Source organism: Coprinopsis cinerea (assembly GCF_000182895.1).
Source record: "Coprinopsis cinerea okayama7#130 chromosome 11 map unlocalized cont3.11, whole genome shotgun sequence".
In the NCBI taxonomy this organism is placed as follows: Eukaryota; Fungi; Basidiomycota; class Agaricomycetes; order Agaricales; family Psathyrellaceae; genus Coprinopsis; species Coprinopsis cinerea.
The window spans coordinates 607,817-623,372 of record NW_003307534.1 but is presented as its reverse complement, the minus strand read 5'-3'; the positions used below and the strand labels follow the sequence as shown (position 1 = coordinate 623,372).

Here is a 15,556-nt window from a genome sequence, read left to right as displayed (position 1 = left end):
CTTGAAGTAATAATCACTACTGAAAAGGTTGAGAAAATCCGCGAAGTACATGGTGGTGGGTAGGCGGGAGCAGGGAACCTGCTCTATCATGACCTGACGAAAGAACTGGGAAATGCCTACGCGGTCCCCTACAACCGGGGATATGCCGTGTTCGAACAGAGCGGCGAGTAAGGCGACGACCGTTCCAGGGTTGTACCGACATCTCAGGCCCAGGGATGGTACCTCGAACCTAGCGTCGCTGTAACGTCCTCCTGTGTAAAGCAAGTCGTACGCCCGGGGTGGTGATTTGGGGTCGAGATGAAGCCATGTATCACGGTTGTTGACAACCGAAAAGGCCGTGAATGGAGTTGACCAAAGTTCAAGAACCTGTCGAAGCAAGGCAGGCTCCTGGGTTACGATGCTCCCTGCATTCAGATGCGCAAGAACGTCAAGCCCAGCTTCGAACTGGGCGGGGTGACACGGCGGCCAAGATAGCACCCAGGATGGCCATGCTTTCGGAAACCTTCTTCGAGGAACTCTAGGCCACCGTTACGAGGATCGCTGAAGGTGGTGGAGGGCCTCAGAGACGACGAGGGATCTTTCTATTCGACGGTTAAAATTGGCAACAACGACGCAGCGCAGAACTAACCTGGTCTCTAGATTTCATCGGCACAGGCCAACAGGAAGCAAATGTTGCCACCCCGCTTCTTACAAGAGGGCCGGAAGGTGTGAAGGTCCCTTCATGTCTTCGGAATTCGCAAGGTTTCGTCAGAAGGGGGGTTTCGGGCGCGTCGAATGACAGCCAAGATATCGCTTCTAAGATGACGGCCTTGCTCCCCGTCAGAAGACTGTCGAACAGGGCCACAATGGAAGAACCTACCTGTCGTGCGCTTGAAACGATGTTGGGGAGGTACCATAAAAGAATGCGACCGACTGAATCGACCACAATGAAAGGTTCGTCCTTGATATAGGGAGTTCCGTCGCCCTTTTGTCGCGATGCAGGTGGAAAGCGAGCCAGTAATTCCGCGGCTGTGAGTTTTCCTTTCTGTACCTTGTAATCATGGAGCGCCCACGCCAAATGCTCTGTTATACTTCATGTGAGAACTTGGTTAGACCGATAAGGGGCCAACTGATTACTTACCTGCATTCAGGAATGCTTTGACGACAACGGCAACGATCTGGTGACACTCGACCTGGAGGCGGATGGGGATGTCTTTAGGCCAAGGCGTGGGCGGGTGACCTGGGAAGAGTTGTTCACGGAGGAGACGTAGGATATATCTGGCGAGTCGATGGATTAACCGAGTGCCAGGAGAAAGGGGGGGGCGAGTCGAATCCATTCTGGACAGGAGGATCAGGTCGCTCAAGCCGCCAATCTGGATGTTCGACTGGGTGTTGGACTGGATTATGTAACAAGGACCTAACGCAATACATACATAGAACGTGCTCTTCAGAATCCTCGTCAAGTTTTCATCGTCAACGACGACTGGTGCATCCTCGAAAAGGTAAGAGTCAGACAACCTTTGCTCAAGGAAACGGGACTGAGACTGGGTATATAGATAGTCTGAGATCTCGTGTTATGATGGACAGAGCGGCAGCCAATTGCATTGACCTGACCTACGAGGAGTGGATATATTGGAAAGGGCTTGTCGAGCCTCTGTTACACGGTAGAGATTCAATGTCTGGTTGCTGAGAACCATAAGAACTAACAATCGACTTCATAGCGCATCTGGAGATGTGGGACCTGGTGGATAAAGTGATAGCGAACTTTGCCGCCATGGAACAGGTGGAATCTGTCACCTTTCCTGGTAGTACTCGACGGGAATTAATATCGGCAGCAACGGTGTGGCATCTGCGCCAAACTATCGAAGAACTGCGGACGACGATTCGGCTTAGTTCTCGATTAAGCTTAGGTGTGACTAGGGCGATGCTTGGGACCGTGTAAAGTATCCTTAACATTGAGCGGCGGCAATATCGTGCATGTCATATGTCAGCGATATCCGGTCAAGGCACCGCCGACCTGAACAATTGTGATGAGAATTCATTGAACGGTGAGGGACACCGGGTAAGCGACCGCTCGATCACAAACGACACGATGTGGCTGTACGTACTACCGGCGGTATCTGAAAGCGACCGTTCTTATCGACAATACTCATAAGCGGCGGCGTTTAACATCGACTATAACCGCTGGGGAAGGCGCCCTGGTTTCAAACCCCGACCTGGAAATCTGATCATATAGAGAGAACCTATCCCAACAGGCCTCTCATCCTTCCCTTGTTTGTCGTTCCCCTCTGGTTCATTGGAAATGCGTGTGTTCCGCTTTGTCTCTTTTTGTCTGACATATACTGAGGTTTTGGCCCTCCAGATCCTTCAGCATCTACGAATACCCACCATTCTGCGCAATCATTGAATGTCAACCAAACGGAGCGCTTGTCGAAACGAAGCGCTGATGGAGGTAGGCTGCGCATCCAAGTTCACGGACGGCCATTGATGATACATAGACGGGACCAGTGACGAAGAAGGAACTAGACTACGATCCAAGAAACGGCGGGTCAAGTCCGCAGACGCCGAGGCCAACGGGGTGATATTCAAGAGGCTCTTTGCACTTCTGGGGGAATCGTTGGCCGTAGCGAAAATAGGGTCTGGAGAAACAGTCAGATGGTCAGAGGATCTTACCGAGGCCTTGGCAGGGTTGCAGACCGAACTGGAGTGCGAGTTAGGAGATAACGCAGAGGAGATTCTCAGTCCTGAACTGAAGGAGGTCAGGCAAAAGGTTATATCCCTCTCTGCGGCCTGCAAGACCCTACATCAGCAGCTTACTCTCGTCGGCAATTGGGAGGAGATGGCCAAACGTGTGCTTAAGGATATGTAATCGTTGCTGTCACCGACTAAATATATCACTGGGGTATATTGGCACCGGGTTATATATAAAGTGTGAAGGCGTGGGTCCCTGAATTCATCGAGCGCGCATGATGGCTGAACCCTTTGTTTGCCGCACTATCTCTGTCCATCGCAACCTAGAGCAAACAATTACTTGCAGTTCGTTGTGCTGTCGTCGTTGGCTCTCTCTCGCCAAGACTTACTTCGACTCGGTTAAAGGTACATTTTTCCGCCTTCGCGTACGATGCTGCCCTAATCTCACTATTTCAAAAAAGCCAACGAGGAGTTGATATGGAAGCTAGAGTCGCAAACAAGGGAGGAGCGGCGAGAGGCTCTTAGATCGCAGGGTTATTGGATTGCAGATTCAGACCCTTACGATCCCTTGGAGGAGAGCAAGCAGTTTATGTCAAGAGCGTTGGGAAATTTGGAAGAAAATACGAAGTTGTTGGCGAGTTGCGCCGCCGAGGTATCGCGGGGTGAGTGCACGTCAGATGCTGTCTTAGTGCGTATTCAGATGGATTGTTCGGAAGTGGAAGGGTCACCGATGGTTAAGCAGGATCCGTCTGATGGGAATTCAGTATTTTTGGGAATCCGAGGTATATAGCCGGCATAATCAAAGCGGCGGTAACAATGCTGACTCTCCTAGAAGGTCTGGCGGTCATCGGGAACGATACCTTGCCCAATCGGCACCGTAAATTGGATACGGTGTTTTCCGAGATTCAAGGTGTGTAGATGGGTCATCCATGAGGCGATAATCCGTGTCTAACGAAGGCCGCCGGCAATGGATAGAGGTCATTATGGCCTGGTCCGAGCAGGAAAGCCAGGTCGACTTGTGTAAAATGAGAAAGTATGAAGCACTTATCGCGGTGCAAACAATTACTTGCAGTTCGTTGTGCTGTCGTCGTTGGCTCTCTCTCGCCAAGACTTACTTCGACTCGGTTAAAGGTACATTTTTCCGCCTTCGCGTACGATGCTGCCCTAATCTCACTATTTCAAAAAAGCCAACGAGGAGTTGATATGGAAGCTAGAGTCGCAAACAAGGGAGGAGCGGCGAGAGGCTCTTAGATCGCAGGGTTATTGGATTGCAGATTCAGACCCTTACGATCCCTTGGAGGAGAGCAAGCAGTTTATGTCAAGAGCGTTGGGAAATTTGGAAGAAAATACGAAGTTGTTGGCGAGTTGCGCCGCCGAGGTATCGCGGGGTGAGTGCACGTCAGATGCTGTCTTAGTGCGTATTCAGATGGATTGTTCGGAAGTGGAAGGGTCACCGATGGTTAAGCAGGATCCGTCTGATGGGAATTCAGTATTTTTGGGAATCCGAGGTATATAGCCGGCATAATCAAAGCGGCGGTAACAATGCTGACTCTCCTAGAAGGTCTGGCGGTCATCGGGAACGATACCTTGCCCAATCGGCACCGTAAATTGGATACGGTGTTTTCCGAGATTCAAGGTGTGTAGATGGGTCATCCATGAGGCGATAATCCGTGTCTAACGAAGGCCGCCGGCAATGGATAGAGGTCATTATGGCCTGGTCCGAGCAGGAAAGCCAGGTCGACTTGTGTAAAATGAGAAAGTATGAAGCACTTATCGCGGTGGAAGACCCGCGACGTAATATGGCTGAGAAAGACCGAAAGCGGGTGGAGGAGGAAGAGGACGGGAAAATGGCGATGTTCGAATTGGAAGTTGAGGAAAAGGCACGGGCTACATACCTGGGGGCGCTGGAACTTAGGTCTATAATTCTTTCTTCGTACGGCGTCCACCGCTAGGAAACATGGTCATCAGAGGGTAGATAGATATACGGCGGGAAGGGAAAATTGATCGGCGTTTGTTATATCACGTAGAGAACGGATAGATTGAGATTACATGACTGCGCATTAACTCCCCTCGTATGGACTAAGATGACGGGAATTCAAACAGTTCCGCTGAGGATACTTCGACGAGGAGCGCTTCAACCTGTCCGATGAGCTTCCAGCCTCCATGTAGGGCCTCGGCTGCAAAGTCCTTGATGAGTTGGCGAAGGAGGCGAATATGAGGGGTTTCTATCTTCCTGTACAGTGGGGTACGATCTCTGGTGGACCTCCTGAGATACGACTCTAGGAGGAGTTTTTCGACTCCTGCCCACGCCTTCATTAGACCTGAGTGTACATTAGAAACTTCTTGTGGTACTGATTGGTGTTCTGAAGATCTGGAACGCACTTTGCTGGGAATTGAATGAGTTCGGAAAGGTTGAGGCCGTCGAGATCTGAAAGATGCATGGTTTCCTTGTCCTTCGCGTCTATGGCTTGCGTCAAAACCTGCCCAAGAACTGACCGAAAATAAATGGTTCATTGGAACATACTGAAATGCAAAGCCGCACGTTCAGGTATTTCATTCGCCAACGCAAGAGCAGCGTCAAGCTCCGCCTTCAACTGAACCTGTATTAATCGCGCTCCATCATCGTCGTAGCTCGTAGCAGGATCACGGACGATTATGCCACCATCCTGGACCCCAGTCTTTTCTCTGATTATTCGGCGAAGGGCTGAGGGAGGGATCAGTGAACTCCGCAACAAGACATACTTAGATACTTACTTGATATCTGCTTGCACCGCGCCTCGAGTTTGTCGATGCGGATTTGGAGACACTCGCACATGGGAGATTGGTATGAGACAGTGGGGAGCTAGGGATTCTGTATCTTTTAAGTATATGTCTTTAAGGCTTTGGCCAGGTGGGTGTTAAGAGTTACGGCCCGCTCTTATGCATGTAAGTCGGTTAGCGGCGGTAGCCGCTGGCATGTAACCGCCGGGGCTTATTACAATCTCGGACGAGCCGGACAGTGTTGAAGAATGCGAAAGGATGTAAGTCGGTTAGCGGCGGTAGCCGCTGGTATGTAAGTAACCGCCGGCGCTTTTTACGATCTCGGACGAGCCGAACAGAGGTGTTGAAGAATGGGAAATGTTACTCGTTATTGCATTTGTGGCTAATTACGATCTAGTATAGAGATATGCAGTGTTAGGGACTAAGGCCATCATCGGTAACAGGGGTGCCTGGGATGTATGTGAGTTGTACGCTCGCATGGGAAAGGTATGTCTGACAGGACTTACCCTTGCGCCTCTTTGGAAATGGAAGGTACTCCGTTGAGGAGTCTGTGTCAGGGTCGTCAACTTCTATAGAAATGGCTCGGTCAGTGAATAAAGTATCGTCATGCCCAGCGTAAGGTGCAAACACTCACTGTCCAAACTGGGTCTCCTGTTTTTCCTAATTCTGGTGCGCGCAAGCGATGGTTTTGGTGGCGGCGTTTCAGGCAACTCGACGTATCGCCATCGAGATGGAGGGTTCGAAGAGGGTGTCTTCGATGGAGGGACTGCAGTTGAGGGGTGACGGTTTGGCCTTTCGTTGTTTGTAGATTTCTGGTTTCTGTGTTTCGAGCGTTTGGAAGACATTTTCCCTGTGCGTGAGCAAAGGTGGCCACAGAGAGTAGGTGTATGAAGGTGGAAAGAGGGAAAACGGAAGATTAATACATCACCGAGTCGGAGAGGCTGTGCTAGTCAATATGCCGGTCGGCGGTAAGGCGGATGGTGGTTTAGCCGCCGATGCAAAATAGCCGATATTGGACTGGTATGTAAGGCGTAGGTAACCGCCGTATGTAAGGCGGTTGGTAACCGCTGTATTTAAGGCGGTTGGTAACCGCTGTATTTAAGGCGGTTGGTAACCGCTGTATTTAAGGCGGTAAGTGACCGCCAACAACAGGGGGAGAATTGGCCAAAAGGGTATTAAGTCCGCTGTGGTAGGGCGATCAGGTGGAGGTCGTCGGCAGACGTATTGCTCTTACGGACGTCAAACTCGTCCAGGGTGGGTCAGCTGGTATAAGGCACCGAACAAAATTGTGCCTACGCTTACCCAGGAACACCCTTTTTCGTAGGGACGTTAGGTCGGCGCGCCAAGGCGCTTGAAGGTAGGGGGTGTCCGCCCATCTATACGGTCAATGCGCAGGGTGGTTGACCTCGCTCGATCGGCGGAGGAGGTAGTATTGTAGCTAAAGCGGCACGTGCAAAACCGTACTATTGAACAGATTCTGGGATCCGGTTGGGCAGAGGAACGTTTAGCCTTCGAGCGGCATGCGAGGTTTTGGGTCGGCTGTTGCGGGCGCAGCACTATGGGATGGATAGGTCAGCCGACTTGGGGGACCCGAAGCCAGGGCATGAGCTCACCTAAGGGGTCAATGCGAGATACCATTTAGTAACCTAGGTGAGCTGGGTTGTCATGTTGGCAGGCTTTCAATCCGCCAAAAGAGGCGTCAGCTGGCCTAATACAGTTATGCGGAATTTGGGTGGTCAGCCGACTCTAGTGGATAATGGATGGGCTATGGGGGTCAAACCAGATGGCTCTGGCCCTTCCGGCTGAAACTACAGGCCAGCTGACAGGCCAGCTGACATATCGTGGTTACACTACATGGTGGTGTCAGCTGACATTGGCCACTTATGCCAGGGGGGGTGGTCAGCTGGTTGGCTGGACATAGCCGGTCAATGTATTTGAACAGGTCAGGTGGCATATCTACCATATGTAGAGGTCTATGTAATATTGTGGGACGAAGGCGATCTTCTTCTGGTCGGTGTCGTGTTTGTCGTCTGTGATGAAGAAGAGATCGACGGCATCGCGGAATGCCTGGTAGTGGTAGCGGTTTCCGTTGAACCTCTTGGGGATGACTTTGCCGTTGTCGCTCTTCGAGTCGTTCTTGGTGGTGTTGCTGTTATTGTTTCCAGCCATGTCAGTATTAGAGTCGGTTTCAGGGTCTTCTTGGTTCTTCGATGGAGTCGGTTGGTCGATGTTCAGATTCTTCAGTTGGTCCGATAGGGTTCGTTCGATTTCAGTAGGGCCCCTCGACCTTGGTGACTTCGTAGCTTTCTGATGCTTCTTTTGAAGTCTTCTTTCTTCTTTCTGTTTGTTCCTTCGTTCGGTTCGAGATTCGAGAGCTTTCTGGAGGGATTCTTCTACGATGTCGGGATCGAATTCGGTTTGTTCCACGGTGTCACAGGGGACTCCCCAACTGGGGAACTCTTCGGGTTGTTTGGATAGACGATGTGGGCAGGGTTGTCGGGTGCAATGAATCCACTTGCCGACTGGGTTTAGGTGGACGTCGAACTTCTTGTCGGAGTAGAATGCGTGTGGCTGGTTGTAGCAGCCGTAGGGAGGGGTCGAAGGAGTTCGGAGATCGTCGTCTGAATCCGTGGTTGAAGAGAGGGGGCCGCGCTTTCGAAGAAGGCGGCGATAGAGGAGCCTGTTATTCTGTTACGACTTCGGGCAACAAGGACTTATCGTTGCCAACAGTCGTTCTGGAGTTCTGGAGTTCTGGAGTTCTGGATCGAAGTTCTGGTTCTGGAATCAAGTTCAAGAGGCCTGTCGCTATCGCAGACAGAGAGGATCGAGCTGAGAGCGATAGAAGTTCTGAGGGAAAGGTTCTTGATAACAGGCTGAGGAATATCTACTACAGAGAGACAGTATTTATAGTAGAACTGGCGAGCTACCAAGAGGTTCAGAAGAGAGTGAAAGAAGGTGTGAAAGCGGCAAGTAAGGAGTGTCGATGAGTACGGAATACGAGAGGAACGGATGTACGAAGGGTTCGGAGATGCGAGAGAATCGAAGAAGCAAAGATTACGGGACTACGGAAGGAACGGAAGTACGGAGGGAACGGAAGTCCGGAAGGTTCGGGAAAATAGAGCGTGGAGAAGGAAACAAAGGAAGTAAGATGGAGGAAATAGGGGAGTTCGTAACACACACCACCGTCATATACTGTCCCCACGTACTAACGCCGACTTGCCTGCAGTGCACATGGAGTTATTGACCACTATGGGCCATCCATCTCCTTTTCGAAGTTTCAGGTCCCCTCGGGAATGCCTTTATCAGTCTCTGACCAATGATTTCGACACGGCATTCCGTAAATCCTTCACCTCTTTCGCTCTGTCTCGTATTTTAACAATGTCTTTGCCTAGTCATCATGCGATATGCTCGAGACCGCCAATCTTTGAAACGCACATTAACGATGGTTTCCAAAATCGTACGCGATGTCGACGCCAGTTCAATGTCGCCTTCACCGGATGATTGGAACAAACTCAAAGCTCTCTTATACAATGCCGACGCAACACCCCCTCGTCTCCCATGGCTCTTCATCGACCCCATGCACGACATTGATTAATATGTTTTCCTTATTCATGTAATGAACGTGTATTGTGTACTCTCGAAATTCAAAACATCTACTATACTACTCGTTCGACCGGCTCGCCCACCATTGCGCAGTGTATTGGTCCAGGGCACGAAGACGTTGCATCTCGATCCGTAAATCCTCCGAAGGATGCACCGTTACAAGGGACTCGTCAAACCCACGCAGCATACGAATGTGTTGCCGCCCTCGACTTCGCGACAACGCAACGTAAACGTTGAAGGGTGACAGGTGTCCCGTCGGCGGTTTCTCCAAATCGACTATGACCTTCTCGATGGTCTGCGCTTGAGACTTGTAATCGGTAAACGCGTACGCTGCCGTAAGGGCGTACTGCCGACGGATAATTGAAAACTTGTATCCGCTACCCGTGGTGCCTGGTATTCGATGTTGTGCTGGGGTCAGCGGTATAAGCCCCTCAGGAACGCCGGGGAAAACGAGTCGGCACCGCTGCAGGGGCTTGAACCACAGACAAACGGGGACGTATTTTAACAAACATCGTCCATCTACCCCAACTTCCAGCGCGGGCTCTCGAGGATCCAAGATGATCCTTTCAATGACACCCCGCGTCCCATTCGCGACATCGGCCTCCGTGGCGATATTCAGTAGCACCATCGCCTTCATACCTTCCACCAATTCTAGTTTGCGCTCCAAGATCAACTTCTTTTGATCTGTCGTCCTCCCCTTCGTAGGCTTGTGGCTGGCAATGGCCAATTGCACCGCTGGCGTAGCTTGCATTCCTGTCGCCGGGTCGTAGTCGTCAGACGGCGCGATGAAAACGATGCGGTTCGTATCCCGAGCATGGCGATTCAGTGCCTCGGCGTTCCACGCCTCTCGTACAGGATTACGAGGGGTTACCAGAACCGGTTCCGACCACTCGTGTTGATGCCACACACGTTGCTCATATGGCTCCGAATCCACAAGCAGCCCCCGTAGAACGTCAATGTCCTCGTCACTGCATAACCCTTCACGTAGCCTGCTGAGCAATTCGTTCCACCTCTGGTCGCCGCTGCGATTTTGCCGGTGTAAGATTACAACAGTTGTGAACATCTTGAAGAGCTGCCGTCCGAGCTTCGCTTCTTCTTTATCTGTGCTGGGTCGATCGCAATACAAAGCGCCCGATGTGTTACTGACCGGCGGGAACTGGTGAAAGTCTCCGCAAAGAATGACATTCATGCCGCCAAAAGGTTGCGTGTGGTCTCCGTTGTCCATCTTCCCTCTCGCATAAGTGGCGACACGGTTGAGTGCTTGAAGCTGAGCCTTCGTCATCATGGACACTTCATCCACAATCAAATAGGACTTGGTTCCAACCCGCTGGTTCCTTTCCTCTTCCTGCGCAGGGTTGGTTTTGACGATCCAACGCTCTCCTTCGGGGATACCAATCGGTAACGACGCCCAGGAGTGCAGAGTCTGTCCTTGAATCGGAATCGATGCGATACCCGTCGTAGCTGCCTTCGCCAAAAGACTGGTTGCTTGATGTCGTTCGAATGACTCGGTGATGGCTCCAATCAGCAGCGATTTCCCCGTGCCCCCTTCCCCTTGAATCTGCATCAGTAGTTGGGGCTGTGGAACTCCTGAAGTAATTTCAAGTTTGTTAGTGACTCGGTCGTGTACCCGAGTTTAAATAACAGACTTACCATTCAAATGGTTGACGAGGTGGTTGATGATTATGTCGTGGGCACGGCGTTGCTCTTCGTTCAACAATGCCAGGAGATGTCCCCTCTCAGTCCCTCCTACTTGTCCTTGGATCGACGTCGTCCTTGGTGTCGGTGCATGGGCCCCAATCCATCCGTCCGAATTTGATACTGGGTTTGGCTCAACGACATCCCCCGAGTTCCCATCCCTTGTAGCAGTTTCCAACATAGTCTTCCATGCCGAAAGAAGCTCCACTTGAACGTCGGACGCACGATCTGGCGCATCCTCAAGACGAGGCAGGTTGACCCGTGGTTCGTCGCTGCTGGGTAAGATGCCGGCGTTGCGGGCAATCTTGATCGCGTTCTCGGCGTACCGTACCTCTCGTTCCGGGAGATGGGACCTCTCCGCTGCTACAATGTGGTCTTCCGTCACCTCCTCGAACAACTCCTGCAATGCTGCTTGCTCTCGCTCCCGTTCCTGTTGTGAACGTGGCGCGTCCCCTTCGCCCCATCCCTCTGCAAAATGAGACTGATCCCCTAATGCTTGCAGCGCATCTTGACGAGCGTCCCGAGCTGATTTGTGATAGAATTGGATGTTTTCCATGACGGTTCTGTCGCGTTCACTGCAAGATGCCAGGAATGATTGGAATGCTTCTTCCAGGCTGTCGTAACCACCAACGAGGCCGTCCACATCGCGCCACGGTCGGAACAACAACAACATCGAGGCCGTGTATAGAGGTCGTTTGGCTGGTTCGTCGTTTGGAGGTGGCCATCGACCGACGAATCGAGGGAGAGTCTCGTGCCCGCGGGATCTGACGACTCTCCACTTCTTGGGCTTCTTAGCATCTGGCAAATATGGAACTCTCGTATTGCATGGCCGGCCTGGTCTCGCACCTGTCGTCTCTTCTGGGAGGTCGATGTCGTGGGGCGGGTCGCTGTCGTCATCCGAACCGTCGTCTGGTTGAAGATCATCTGCGGCTTGTCGAGCTCGTGAAGCCGGAATCGATTCTTCGTAAGTACCAAGAATGAAGTCAAAAAGGCTGTAGTGCTCCAGCGCTTCTCCACGATAGCGATAGTCGTTAAGCTGATCTTGCAACTCAACCTTCCCCGTAGAAAAAGATAAAGGTGTTCGGTTGCTGGCAGGGTCCTGTCAGCTGTGGTCAGCATGGCAATGTCGATATGTCGTGTAATGCGGTAAACGTACTGATTCCTCTTCACCGGTCGGATTGGCGGCAGACGCGAACGCTGCCTTCAAGAGGCGTTCCGCCGGCTCCCAAAAGATGGGAACATAAGTGTGGGACTCGTACCGGTCTCCCCAACCCATGATGTAAGACACGACTTCGGGGGCGCTAAATTCGCGGTCTCTTGTTAGAGCATTTGAACAACGCTCCAGCAGACGCTTGTTGCGGTTAGCGGCGTCGAGTCGGTGTTTTTCTTGTTCGTTGTGGAAGGCCAGGCGATCCGCGAGAACTGCCATCATGTTAGTAGAACGCTGTTGCTTCTTGGTGGCGTAGTTGGTTATGTACCACACTATTTTGGCGATGGCGGCGATGGCGAGCAACAGTTTCAGGTCGTGGTTGCACCGGAGGGTGTCCATAAGGGTGTCGTTCCAACTGTTTAAGAAACCGGCGATGCGCTTGGGACCGTATTCGCCGGTGGTGGACACCCACGTCTCCTCTGACCTAACCCATGGGGCCCGCCGTTTACATTGAAACACTCCTCGAATTTTCTTCAAACAACGCGTAGGTCCGCATTTGTGAAACTGAAGAGCGCGCGCCAGCTGGCTGACCTTCTCTTGTCTTGTCTCCGCCCATTCATCGTGAGGAAGGTTGGTATCAACCGGTCGGGAGTAGCTCAGTTCCCTGTCGACGGGCATGGCGTCGACCTCGGCGCTGGTCTTCCCGGAGATGTCGGCGTTTATACATGCATCCACGTAGTCCCTAACTCGTTGCCGGAAGTCTTCGCTTTGGAGGAGGTCTCGAAGTCGGCTTGGCGTGGGGGCGTCCTTCAGCCAAATCAGAATGTGGAGGTGTAGTGTACCTCGCCCTTGCGATTCTACTGTGCCAACATATGCTTGCACGATACCGAAGATGCCTTCCTTACGGCGTGGAGGATGAGACTTGCTGACTTCTATACCGAGTAACGTTTCCAGAACGGCTTGAACTATGAAATGGAAGTATTTGGCTGATGCGTAGGGGTCGCCCGCAATGTTCGTCGCTCGTCGCTTGGAGTCCGGTCCTGCTGTCCTAGCGAACGCGTCCATGTCGATGTCTTCTCCAGTAAACACTTGCGCAATGGGACACTGCGTATCTGACGGGTTGATAGTCATCCATATGGATGGTTGGTTGAACAGTAGACTTGTTCCCCACACTTCGGACCGCACGACGTAACGCGACTCGTCCGTCCCTGCAACCCTCCTTCGTATGGCCGTAAGGTGTTGTCGCAGAGCGCGTACTGCGGGGTTTGACGGAGGTCGACGTGCTGTTTCCTCTTGACTAGCTTTCAACAAATCCGCCGGTTTTAGCAGTGCCAGCAGATGCGAGTGCCGCTGTAGCCCGCCATGATCAATTTGCAGCGTCGCTGACCGACACACTTGTCGCTTTTGCCGAACTCCGAATATCTGAAAGACAAAGTGACTGTCCTTGCGGAAACGCTTGTCCGAATATTGAAGGGCCCAGGCGCTGTGTTGTTCGTACGATACGTCTTGAGGCCGGTTGGTTTCAAATCCCCCTCGTCCATAGGGAAATAGTGTTGGGAATGCTCCCAACAGGTGACTGGGATTCTCTGGTCCCCCGTCAAATCGTTGGCCCGTAGCTGGATCCTTCCGTGCGTATTCGTTGACGAATGCCGTGCCGTATTTCACAAAGTAGTTGTCCTTCCCTCCCGGATGCCGTACGGAATTAGCGAGCGCATGAGCCAAGAGTTCTCGCTCTGGTATGTTCTCTCCGTTGGCGTCCACAACACCCAGAGGTGTAATCGGGATGATTTCAGGCGGCCGTTCTGGAGATTATTGTTATCAACACTAGCTGCATTTCGACAGCGATAGAATTTACCTTGCAGTTCAACGTCGTCCTCCCATTCGTCAACTCCCATGATGGGGTCTTCGTCCATCGCTTCGTCTCCCGCTGCTCCTACGTGTCGAAGAATATGGTCAGACAATATCTCAACTACGATTATGTCACTCACCTTCTGGTGCATCGCCCCCTGGATCGTCGTCGTGTTGAGGTACATAGTTCATGCCTTCAGAGTGCAAGCCTTCCGTATCGTCCGAAATACGTGTAATAGCGTACAGCTGATCGGGGATTGCGTTTTCCGGTAACGCCGCCAGTCGTTCCTGGGATACCTGAACGCCGCCGTACAAGGGATTGTTGCGGATGAGCCATTCCAGTGCCTTAGCCACTTTATGGCGCCTGACGACGAAGTTGGTGGGTAGGCGGCCGTGCAACCAACCGACAGGTACATTCTTGGGACCGACGAACATTATTCCAATCGTAGCTGAAAGGAGTTCGAGAGGTGCAGGCTTCACACCCGTAAGCATATCTGCAACGAGACGCTGGTCCAAGGGAAAGGAGGAGACATTCCCCCTGAGCCCGTCGTAGAGCATGTCCCTGTTCCACTGCGAAGAGCCGACTTTCTTCGGATATAACTTGACGACGTGGGCCACTGGGACGTACAAGCCTATGAGAATTCGCTCGGGAAGAGTCAAGCCTTTCAACTCGCGAGGTACATCTCCGATCCACATGTTGTTTGCGAGGGACAATTTCGGGGTTCGATCTTTCTCCAAGCACCGCAAGCATTCGAAGCAAATCCGTACTTCATCGGTTAAGTCGTACGTTCGTGGATGAAGTAGTATGCCGTCGGTGAGCTGATGGGCTTCATGGGGTGTCGCTGGTTTCAGCCTTTGTCGGTGCGGTATATCTTCCACCTTAACGGCTTGGGATTCGTTGAGAAACACTTCTCGTGCGCAAACGGTACATGCGGTCATGGCCAATGCGTCGTTGTTGGTCCTCTCGATAAACGCTTTGGTGCAGGATTTAATGACTTCAACCGAAGGTGGTTTTAGATACGCCGTATCCGTCCACGAGACATGTTCCTGAAGTGTTATTAATGGAATCATTCAAAGTAACAACAACGGGATTAGGTCACTCACTGAGGAGTGAAGGTTCGCATGCGGTACTTCAATTGGCGGCGTGTCGGATCGGGAATCCATAGACTGGCGTTGAGGACGCAGCCGTGCAGCCGCTCTCAAAATTAGGCGTTGCAGGTTTTGTGGTACCTTACACACGGCTGAGATAAGGCGACTTCGGGACCACCTGATGTGGTGACCAGTGGGCATGAATCGGCTGACGAGCGTCTGCAGCTCGCTTTGGGAGAAATGTTCGAAAACATGCTCTGGGTCACTTCCGTCGGCCAGCCTTGGGGTCGATGCTCCCTAGAGTCAGGAGGTCAGAGAGGTTCGCGTTCAGATCGTGTTACTCACTTCCAAGTTGGCGACAACGCTCGGGGGTCCAACCCGACGCCTCTGCTTCCTTGGCAGATGTTGGCTGGCCGAAATGAACCACACACGATCTTCCACACTGGCGAGCGTCATCAACTGCACTATGTCTTGCATTTTCGTAACCTCCCGACGGGAGACGGCCCATCTTGTGCGTAGAAGATCAACCAAGTCTTTTTTGTAACAACTTGCACATATTTCCAGGATGGCGGCGTGAAGATCTGGGTCCTGGGCGGTGATGAGTCGCTGGGTTTTACACCGGAAATGCGATTCAACTTACCTGCGGAACATCCCCGGTACGGTCTTGGTCCATGGCTACCACAGGGGAACCAGCGGGCGAGGAGGATTCCAAGAGCTAGAAATGGTGAAGACGCTTTTTCT

At 52.1% G+C, this 15,556-nt stretch overlaps 8 protein-coding genes across 8 annotated transcripts; 3 read left to right on the top strand and 5 right to left on the bottom strand.

The window, feature by feature from the left end:
• Positions 1-410: 410 nt before the first annotated feature.
• CC1G_12885 (hypothetical protein) lies at positions 411-1,316 on the bottom strand (the record flags this gene model as incomplete). The annotated part of the gene is made up of 4 exons (XM_001841418.2): positions 411-581; positions 629-808; positions 860-1,062; positions 1,121-1,316. The coding sequence occupies 4 exons, from the start codon at positions 1,314-1,316 to the stop codon at positions 411-413; spliced, it is 750 nt and encodes a 249-aa protein (XP_001841470.2).
• Positions 1,317-1,963: 647 nt separating this feature from the next.
• Positions 1,964-2,848, top strand: CC1G_12884 (hypothetical protein; the record flags this gene model as incomplete). The annotated part of the gene is made up of 4 exons (XM_001841417.2): positions 1,964-2,041; positions 2,216-2,285; positions 2,342-2,431; positions 2,478-2,848. The coding sequence occupies 4 exons, from the start codon at positions 1,964-1,966 to the stop codon at positions 2,846-2,848; spliced, it is 609 nt and encodes a 202-aa protein (XP_001841469.2).
• A 411-nt stretch (positions 2,849-3,259) lies between these two features.
• On the top strand, positions 3,260-4,622 carry CC1G_15676 (hypothetical protein; the record flags this gene model as incomplete). Its single annotated transcript, XM_002910200.1, has 6 exons — positions 3,260-3,332; positions 3,506-3,580; positions 3,646-3,741; positions 3,858-4,058; positions 4,232-4,306; positions 4,372-4,622. The coding sequence occupies 6 exons, from the start codon at positions 3,260-3,262 to the stop codon at positions 4,620-4,622; spliced, it is 771 nt and encodes a 256-aa protein (XP_002910246.1).
• Positions 4,623-4,749: 127 nt separating this feature from the next.
• On the bottom strand, positions 4,750-5,485 carry CC1G_12920 (hypothetical protein; the record flags this gene model as incomplete). The annotated part of the gene is made up of 4 exons (XM_001839751.1): positions 4,750-4,903; positions 5,053-5,131; positions 5,195-5,374; positions 5,425-5,485. The coding sequence occupies 4 exons, from the start codon at positions 5,483-5,485 to the stop codon at positions 4,750-4,752; spliced, it is 474 nt and encodes a 157-aa protein (XP_001839803.1).
• A 359-nt stretch (positions 5,486-5,844) lies between these two features.
• On the bottom strand, positions 5,845-6,275 carry CC1G_12919 (hypothetical protein; the record flags this gene model as incomplete). Its single annotated transcript, XM_001839750.2, has 3 exons — positions 5,845-5,879; positions 5,937-5,999; positions 6,065-6,275. The coding sequence occupies 3 exons, from the start codon at positions 6,273-6,275 to the stop codon at positions 5,845-5,847; spliced, it is 309 nt and encodes a 102-aa protein (XP_001839802.2).
• Positions 6,276-7,386: 1,111 nt separating this feature from the next.
• CC1G_12918 (hypothetical protein) lies at positions 7,387-7,599 on the bottom strand (the record flags this gene model as incomplete). The annotated part of the gene is made up of 1 exon (XM_001839749.2): positions 7,387-7,599. One exon carries the CDS (start codon positions 7,597-7,599, stop codon positions 7,387-7,389), a length of 213 nt encoding a protein of 70 aa, XP_001839801.2.
• A 1,273-nt stretch (positions 7,600-8,872) lies between these two features.
• Positions 8,873-9,025, top strand: CC1G_15675 (hypothetical protein; the record flags this gene model as incomplete). Its single annotated transcript, XM_002910199.1, has 1 exon — positions 8,873-9,025. One exon carries the CDS (start codon positions 8,873-8,875, stop codon positions 9,023-9,025), a length of 153 nt encoding a protein of 50 aa, XP_002910245.1.
• A 66-nt stretch (positions 9,026-9,091) lies between these two features.
• On the bottom strand, positions 9,092-15,488 carry CC1G_12917 (ATP-dependent DNA helicase PIF1; the record flags this gene model as incomplete). Its single annotated transcript, XM_001839748.2, has 11 exons — positions 9,092-9,423; positions 9,673-10,620; positions 10,684-11,827; positions 11,885-12,926; positions 13,136-13,179; positions 13,274-13,680; positions 13,734-13,811; positions 13,867-14,773; positions 14,831-15,112; positions 15,161-15,403; positions 15,456-15,488. 11 exons carry the CDS (start codon positions 15,486-15,488, stop codon positions 9,092-9,094), a joined length of 5,460 nt encoding a protein of 1,819 aa, XP_001839800.2.
• Between the last annotated feature and the right edge of the window lie 68 nt (positions 15,489-15,556).